Below are 9,551 nucleotides of genomic sequence, written 5' to 3'. Positions count from 1 at the left end.
ATCATGAAGGCGCCCATAAATCCAGCTGTGCTCCCAAATTTATTATTTGTCATATAAATTGCTAAATATTATCAAGAACCAAGTACTGTAGAAAAGCGCTTATCATAAAGGCCCCTTATTTATATAGAGGAGCCTTAGTTTCTTGAATACCGAAAGGTCACCGACCTAACGGCTGCTTCCAAAGCTAAGCGAATGCTTGTAAAATAAATCCACCAACAAGTCCTTTTTTAACAGATGTCATTGTTGCAAACTTCTTCAAGTTGTCTTTGTAGTTGGAAAAACTGAAGAATATGTCTATATATAAAATGTTCAAGGGTTTTTTGCACACATGCCATGTGATATAAACCTTTTAAAGGAAGCTTCCAAATCTGTGCGATATGGTAAGAACACAAGGGAACGAATGAGATTGAAGGCTTTCATCGTGAAAAATTTAGCTGCATTTATCACCTCAAACTTAACCGTTCTTTAGCTAGTGCTCTGTAGTTACCGCCGCGATGTGGTGGAATACACCCCCTTTTCTCCCTTCTGTCAACTTTTCTAACGCCTCTTCCCACACTCTTGTTATTTTTAATTAGTCTTGGCCATTCTATTTTAAGGATGCGAGAGACAGCACAAAGCACACACTTGCGTTAAAGTAAGCAGTTCACGCTTTCAAGAAGACAGAGCTCACCTCTTCTCTTCTACGCACTCGTCTATAATGGGCACGTACTGACTTCAATGCAAGTTGACAGAAAAACATAGCTTGCCAATAATGTAGTTTTATTTTAAACGCATACAACAAATAAACATATTCGCACATATTTCAATACTGACAAAATACGCTGGCCGTATTTCTTCCCCAGTTGGCCATCGACAACTGTGTCTCGATCTCCGGCTGGAGATCGAGGCACAGTTTTCAGCCCCTCGGCTGCGGACGCCGGTTGGTCTGCTGGACGACGCCGCTTTCATCGGACACACAGCTGCACGAACGGCTGTCGCCCACCGCGACGCACTGATCCGTCAGAGGGTCGCCGAATTCCGCAACTCTCTCGCTACATCCGTTCAGGGATAGACGCGAGAAGCGGTTCTGCCGACGCTGCTGGCTGCTACCGTGTCGCACAGACGGACACCGAAACAACGGCGCGGGCTGCGGTTAAAGAGCAAAAATTCAACGTAACGCCCCAGCAACCCCCCTTTCATTGAGCCATTTTAGCTGCTGCAAGAGACAGTTGTCATCTATTTATATGCTCAACAAAGATGTTCAGCCAAGTACGTACGGCACACCTGAGTACGAAGGCTCTTGAATTGGAGACACCACTGACCGACAGTTCCCCTTGCATTAACCAGCTGGCAACACCCTATTCACTGAGCCTGCTGCATTTGAATGTAACCTTGGAAATAATACAACCAAAGCCCCACATTTAATTAAACGTATGAATTAGTGTAAAAGCGCCGTCTTATGCAGCTCCTAAAGGGGGTTTCTATTTGTTGATTTAGAAGCCATTAACAGTTCATAACTTCCCAACAACGGTGATAACAAAGGTTGATCATTTGAATGTGACAGCGTCATGAAAATCCCACATGAATGGCATTACAATCTTAGAAACAGGAGACCTCCCGCGATCAAAGCTAGCCATTGTTAAAGCAGCTTTGGAGAAAGGTCACATGCTGACGTAATGTCATGCAACAACTGTGATTACAGTGCAGTCTATGCAATTTGTTGACAACATAACAAGCGTAAACTTCTAATCGTATGACTCAGGTGAGGTTACTGATGTCAGCTTGCTGTTAATCGTGGCGACCGTGTAAGCTCTGCTTTACCATCAGCATACTAGAGGTTACATTTATACTTCTAATACTCAACAAACTATATGCAAGCGCTTTATACACTACTTGAAAACGCTAACGCCTGATACATTGCGTATAATATTGGCATATCATCGCCCTGTATCATGTATTAAGTTTTCATGAAACTTAAGTCTCTGCTCCAACGTGAATGTTGTGTTACGGAACACTACGAGTTACAGTTTAACCACCTGGGCAACCAAAAAGCCTCAAAGCCCTTTATATGTGGACAGCTACTTTATTTACACAAAAACGAGAAATGCAAGTCCTTCTTGTAACGCTTGGCTTAAAGCCAAAGAAGGCAGTCACTGAAAGGCAAAAGAGTGTTAAAAGGGTGTGGTTCGTCCTTTTGGGGAATAATGGGGCATTCAATTTCATGGCGCTCACGACGTATCCACTCAGAGCCGCGTTGCCGGCTTGATGAGAGAGCACCTGTTGATGACTTGTCGTTATATTTATCTGCAATGTTTGATAGAAGCGAAGCGAGCAGCACGAGCTGCGTCTGCACGCTTACTGCCTTCGAGTGTGGAAATTTTTGTGCTGCAGGTGGATTGAAGGAACCTGTTCGAAAGAGCATAAATGCTCACCAACACACACATCCTGGGAAAAAAATATATTGTGACGACGCGATATTGACGAGCACACAAAGCGCCTTAAAGAAATACGATTTATCGATCGCAGGAAACAGACTGCAACGACTTCTTCGTCTTTTGCCCTCGGCCAAGGACAATCGTGCTGCTTCGTTGTCCTCACCACTGGCACATACGCGCGTCATTATTCCCCCTTTAAAAAAAACATCGTCCCGATGTTAAACGTTTGAGAAGCAAGGCGAAACCAAAACTGCACAGTTAGTCACTGAAAGTAAGGCTTCATCCGAAGCACGTGGACAATTTCTGGTGAATGTCTGCGCCGCTTTGAACACTGCACGCCGTCCGGAACAACCTCTTAGTTGACGTCACTAATGCGTCGCAGAACCTTGTAGGGTCCGAAGTATCTTCGCAACAGCTTTTCGGAAAGCCCACGCTGACGAACAGGTGTCCAGACCCATACTTTGTCGTTCACGTTGTATATGACGGGTCTGTGCCGGAGGTTGTAATACTTGGCAGTGTCGTCTTGCTCTTTGGTGATTCGCAACCTGGCAAGTTGTCTGGCTTCTTCTGCTAGCTGGGTAAACTCTTCGGCGTCTGTCTCATTGCCATCATTTTCATGAGGAAGCATTGCGTCTAACGTTGTTGTAACCTCGCGTCCGTAAAGGAGACTAAAGGGTGTCTTCCGAGTGGTCTCTTGACGAGCCGTGTTGTACGCGAAGGTGACGTAGGGCAAAATGATGTCCCAGTTCTTGTGCTCTACATCTACGTACATGCTTATCATGTCAGCCAGGGTTTTGTTGAGGCGTTCGGTGAGCCCGTTGGTCTGGGGATGATACGCCGTTGTCTTCCTGTGAGCTGTACCACTTAGTCGAAAAATGGTGTCCAAAAGCTCGGCCATGAACGCAGTACCTCTGTAGGTGATGACTATTGCGGGAGCACCGTGTCTTAATACGATGGCTTCAATGAAAAATTGCGCCGCATCGGCTGCCGTTGCCCGTGGCAGAGCGCCTGTCACCGCGTATTGGGTCAGGTAATCCGTGGCGACGATTATCCACCTGTTTCCAGTGGCAGACTTTGGGAAGGGGCCCAGAAAATTCATGCCAGTTTGTGCAAACGGTGTCGCCGGGTCTCGAACAGGCTGCAGCAGGCCAGCTGGTTTGATGGATGGTGGCTTGCGGCGCTGGCAATCTAGACATGCCTGCACGTAAGTTTTGACAACTTCGGCAAGTCTTGGCCAGTAATAGTTCTGCCTTATCCTCGCCAATGTTCTTGCGTAACCCAAGTGACCAGCGGTAGGTTCGTCGTGACAGGCTTGCAGTACCTCACGGCGAAGCGAAGAAGGAACGACGAGCAAGTAGCTGCTGCCGGTGGGTGAAAAGTTCCTCTTATAAAGAACGTCATTTCGCAAGCAGTACGACGGCAGCCCTCTCGCAAATAACTTCGGAACGCTATTCACTCGCCCTTGTAGGTAATCTATAAGTGGTAGCAGCTCAGCATCGCCACGCTGCTGTTGAGAAAAGGTGGCAGTGTCCACAATTCCGAGAAAGGCCGTGTCGTCATCGTCGTTGTCCGGGGATGCCGTCTCAACAGGAGACCGAGAAAGACAGTCAGCATCGGTGTGTCGTTTTCCCGACTTGTAGGCAACAGTGAAGTCAAATTCTTGGAGCCGAAAACTCCATCGTGCAAGGCGGCCAGACGGATCTTTCAAGTTGACTAACCAACAGAGAGAGTGGTGATCGCTAATAACGGTGAATGGGCGGCCGTACAAATAAGGACGAAACTTCAGGACTGCCCATACAATTGCAAGACATTCTTTTTCCGTCGTAGTGTAATTAGCTTCAGCTCGGGACAGCGTCCTGCTGGCGTAGGCGATCACGTTTTCGTTGTTGTCCTTCGACTGTACGAGCACTGCTCCAAGACCCACATTACTAGCGTCTGTATGAAGTATTGTCGGCGCGTCTTCATCGAAGTGGGCCAGTACGGGGGGTGTTTGCATTCGCTGACGAAGCTCGTGAAATGCCTGCTGTTGGTCTTCGCCCCATCTGAAGGGGGTATCTTCCCGAGTAAGCTGTGTCAATGGCCATGCGATGCGCGAAAAATTAGCAATAAACCGCCGGTAATAGGCACAGAGTCCTAAAAAACGTCGCACTGATTTTTTGTCTGATGGCGTCGGGAAGTTTGTCACGGCGGCAATTTTATCCGGGTCGGGTCGGATCCCTTGGCTGCTCACGACGTGACCGAGGAATCGAAGTTCGTGGAAGCCGAAGTGGCACTTTTCTGGTTTGAGAGTAAGACCGGCCAAGCGTATTGCTTCAAAAACTGCTTCTAGCCTTCGTAAGTGTTCCTCGAAAGTCGCTGAAAAGACAATCACGTCATCGAGGTACACCAAGCAGGTTTGCCACTTAAGACCCGACAGAACTGTGTCCATGAGACGCTGGAATGTTGCTGGCGCCGAACACAAACCGAAAGGAAGAACCTGAAATTCATAAAGTCCGTCGGGCGTAACAAACGCGGTCTTCTCACGATCTCTCTCATCCACTTCAATTTGCCAGTAGCCGCTTTTTAAGTCCATAGACGAAAAGTAGCGTGCGTGTCGTAGTCTATCCAATGAATCATCAATACGCGGCAGAGGGTAGACGTCCTTCTTTGTGATCTGATTAAGCTTACGATAGTCGACGCAGAAACGCAAGCTACCGTCCTTTTTTTTGACGAGTACTACAGGTGATGCCCAAGGACTGTTAGACTGCCGAATAACACCATCTTCTAGCATCGTTTTCACCTGTTTTTGAATTGCATCACGCTCCTTTGGGGCGACTCAATAAGGATTTTGCCGGATGGGTCTGACATCGGAATCCGTGATGATGCGGTGTTTCGTCAGTGCCGTTTGACCAACTCTTGATGTGGATGAGAAGCAGCCGTGGAACTTGTTTATCAGTGTGAGAAGGCGGTCTCGCTCAATGGGAGATAACATTGGACCAACGTCTACAGGTGTCGGTGTAGTGATAGTAGACGGTGCTGCTTCCTCTACTAAATGACAATCTTCTGTTTGCGAGAGTTCGTCAAAATAGGCAATAGCCGTGCCTTTACCTATGTGTCGGCGTTCTCTGCTGAAATTTGTCACTAGCAGTTCAGCGCATCCGTCAGTAACAGTGATGACAGCCCTGGAAACAGAAATGCCGCTAGTGAATGTGAGCTCCTTGATGTGTTCAGCGATGCCAGTAGCATTTTGTAATTTGTCACAGTGCACGGATACGAGAGAACAACTTCGTGGCGGCAGTATGACGTCGTCATCGGTACTACGGAAGCGAGGTGGCTGGTGTTCCTTATCTGTAGCAGTCTCCGAGCTTACAGTGAACGTTCCGCTTCTGTCACGGATGTCAATCACAGCCCCGTATTTGCGCAAGAAATCCATTCCCAATATGAGCTGTTTACAGCACTCGTGGAGAATGACGAGGGTGGCGACAAAGGTGGAACCAGCAATGAAGAGTCGGGCCGTGCACTTTCCAACCGGTGTCATCAACTGACCTCCTGCAGTTCTTATATTGGGTCCCTGCCATGGCATTTTCACCTTCCTTAGCATTTCGGCTAGCTGTAGGCTTATTATAGAAAAGTGGGAGCCAGTGTCCACAAGTGCCGTCACTTGGTGGCCGTCAATGTGAACGACGAGGTCAGCGCTGATAACGTCGGTTACGTCGGCAGTTGTCTCATTCGTCGAATTAGTCGTTGCTGTCTTCTTCGGTTTTGATGGCTTCGAGCTGTCACTTGTCTGCAATGGGGGCTGTTCGAAATTTCGAATATTGGCAACCCCACCCCCCGAGGTCGCTGCGTATAGTTTCCCCGTCGCGGGCTAGGGGACCTGCCCCTGGTGACGTCGGCAAAACTGCGATGATTAGGTGAACTGGGCCGCGCAGGAGATGGAGAACGTGATCTGGGCATTACTGGATTCTGCGGCGGCGTGTTCACAGGGGCGTAGTTGTACATGCGTTGATCGTCGTACGCAATGTAATCATGGGAGCGAGGAAATCTCTTGTACTGAGCGTCGCGATATCGGCAAACTCTGTAGACGTGCCCAGCTTCACCACAATGAAAGCATACTGGTCGACGGTCAGCGGTACGCCACAAATCGGTTTTCTGACGCTAGTAGGTAAGTGGAGACTCGAAATTGGGCCACGTTGTGGGGCTACGTTGTGGGGCATGTTGGTTATACGGCATTCGTCTTGTCGGAGGAATGGTGAGGTTGCGAAAGTGGTCGGTGCAGACAGTGGCTGTGTTTGCAGGGTTGGTGGTGGTCCAGTCATTGGGGTCTGCTGCGCTGAAGGAGCGACGACGGGGCGTCGGACGGCATCAGCATAAGTAAAATGTTGTCGCACACCATTATACCCTGGTGAAGAGAGAGCCTGGCAAGCCTCATCCCGGACAACATCAGCGACAAAAGACAATGCCGGCGTCGGTTCAGTTGCTGGAATTAAACCAAGCTGCCGAAGCTCCTCCCTCAAAATCTCCCGGATGACTTCCCGCAGAGGCCTGTCGTGGTCGCAGAGGCTCGCCGCAGTCGTAACAGGGCTACTCGCTCGAACGTTGACCGGGTTCTGCTGGCGGTACCGTTGCTGTAGGGCCCGTTCAATAGCTGTAGCTTCTTTCGTGAACTCCGCTACTGTTGTTGGCGGATTTCTCACAAGCCCAGCATGCTCCTTCACGCCTCGCATTAGATACCGCAGCTTCCTGTCTTCCGGCATCTCGGGATCCGCCCTGCCGAAAAGACGGGTCATGCCCTCGGCGAACATAGCGACGCTCTCGTTAGGTTTTTGGATTCGAGCTTCCAAGAGACGTTGCGCATTCTCCTTTCTGTCAAGACTACTAAAGGTGTCAATCAGCTGGTTGCGGAAGTCATCCCACGTAGCCATGCTTTTTCCCTGTTGATGTACCACGTCTGGGCGTTGTCTTTCAGGTAGAAGTACACATTCGCGAGCTTGTCTTCTGGGGTGGCCCACTGGTTGTACTTCGCGCAGCGTTCGAACTGGTCCAGCCAGTCTTGTGCATCTTCATAGGTCTCACCATGAAAGCAGTCAGGAATCATGGGATTCTGAAGCGTCATGTGCGATGTAGCTGCAGTGGCCATGGTGGTTGAAAGAGGCAAGCGATTGCTGGCAGTTTCTGGAAAGGGATTGAGCTCGGGAGCTAGGCCTCGCAGACGGCGGCTGGAACGGTGGACTGGTGTGTCGACGGGTGGTAGTGATTCCGGGCTTGAATGTCGGGTCCGTGAAGGGGTGCCAAGCATGAAAACGTACCCAGCACCTCGACCAGTGTGACGACGCGAGATTGACGAGCACACAAAGCGCCTCAAAGAAATACGATTTATCGATCGCAGGAAACAGACTGCAACGACTTCTTCGTCTTTTGCCCTCGGCCAAGGACACTCGTGCTGCTTCGTTGTCCTCACCACTGGCACATACGCACGTCAATATGTTGACTGAGTGGTGACGCGGACGTGTTCGCAAGTGGTGTTTCTTTTCAAAAGCCGCAAATGCCTCACATGCTTTCCCAACGCCAAACGTAAAGTGAATCAACGCTGCTATCACGCGCCCCGCACTGTCTTCATACAAGGGCCGCCGCAGAGCGAGCACGCAGCTAACTCGTCTGCCCGAGAAGCTCTGCTCATACTGCATAGCACCACAGATCCCACGCACCTATGCAACTGATGTCCTGCGCAAGACGCAACAAGCAGCTCTCTATGCTGAATAGCTGCAAGTTCAGCCACGTGCTACAGGAGCATCGACGAAATCGTGCAAAATGAGTAGTTGGCGGAATGATAGCTTAAAACGCACGCGAAATACGCTGGCACGCTTGATGGATGGATACGGTTCTACGTAACTTCGACAGCCACGTTCGCGCGCGCCCCTTACTCTCGTCGAGTAAAGACGCATGCCCTATTTGCTTTGTGCTATCCTTCTGGTAGTAACAACAATATTTTAACGTATCACTGTCCGAGCTGAGCACCTGTGGGAGTTTTAGGGACTTTAGGGAGTTTTAGAATAGCGCACCGCGAGCCCTTGCGGTGCGGTCGCTGCCACTCAACATGCGTCGTAACGTGAGTCGGCGTTCACGGACCGCACGCAAAAAATCTGAAATTGCGTGCGGTGATGGCGGCTCGCTAGTGGCCCGCAAATGCTGGTTTCGAGGCTACGTTGTCGCTGGGATAGTGCGTTTTGGATCGCTGCAGGGCAAACGCTATTCTAAAACACTTATGGCACCCGCTACGCCCACAACGTCCGCAGCGCTTGCAAATGGTATTCTAAAACTCCCTGGTATTCTAAAACTTCCTGTTGTTGTCTGTGTGTAATGTGTAATTACGCGTTACCCCTGGAGTTATGTTGTAAAAGTATTAATGTAGGAACCTCAGTACCAATTTTTCAGTAAAGTGAGAAACATTTTTGGTGACATGCTTTTACAGTTGTGCTTGCATTGCATTTTGCGCAAAACCTATTTGTTCAGCTCACCTAGAAGCCTGAAGTAGAATAAGCAGGCAAAAAATTGTTTTTCAATATCGAAGCACAAGCACCGCCTGAGGCTTGTTTTAATGCCAGCAATATGATTTGTGGTGCTTTCTTGATTAAAGAAAACAGCAACAGAATATCAAGAAAATAATGTCGGCATGCAAGCAGCGAACTAAACCAGAGCAATTTTCTCGTTTAAGAGAGGACTTTACTGTTAGTAGTCTATGTTTAGGTGTTTCAGAAGTACAAGAGATCCCATGGTGCGTGGAATAAACGAAAAAAAAAGGCGCCATCAGCAAGTAAGACCGAACACAAGTTGCTGCAGATGTGAAGGTTTTGGAAGCACTTTGCAGACGCCTACGATGTGTAATGACGTGATGAACGTTTTGAAACCAGCCCTTTCATACTATTCTAGAGGCGGAACGCATTCCTATTTTAGTTCTGGTACTGTTGGCATAGCGACCACATCGAGCAGAAGAACTAAGCGCGAAAACTGCAAAGCTTGAAGTTGCTGTACTCGTACACAAAATTGGTGCTGCGTACTTTCAGGCGCCTTTATTACTTGCCTACTATATTTAACCCTCTCAACTACTCATGGCTTTTTGTGACTCTAATTTGAACGGGAGGCTTACTTCTCCTTCCG

At 48.9% G+C, this 9,551-nt stretch overlaps 1 protein-coding gene across 2 annotated transcripts in view; it reads right to left on the bottom strand.

The window, feature by feature from the left end:
• Window positions 1-752: 752 nt before the first annotated feature.
• The window catches only part of LOC142776491 (uncharacterized), a 35,530-nt gene continuing 26,731 nt past the window's right edge, over window positions 753-9,551 (bottom strand). For both annotated transcript variants that reach the window (XM_075880269.1, XM_075880270.1), the window contains exon 4: window positions 753-1,126. In XM_075880269.1, the coding sequence (XP_075736384.1) occupies window positions 896-1,126 (231 nt within the window). In that variant the 3' untranslated portion in view covers window positions 753-895. The remainder of the gene's footprint in view (window positions 1,127-9,551) is intronic.

This window comes from Rhipicephalus microplus, chromosome X (assembly GCF_043290135.1).
Source record: "Rhipicephalus microplus isolate Deutch F79 chromosome X, USDA_Rmic, whole genome shotgun sequence".
NCBI lineage: Eukaryota > Metazoa > Arthropoda > Arachnida > Ixodida > Ixodidae > Rhipicephalus > Rhipicephalus microplus.
Note: the sequence above shows the minus strand (reverse complement) of the source record. Positions and strands in the feature narration are given on the sequence as shown.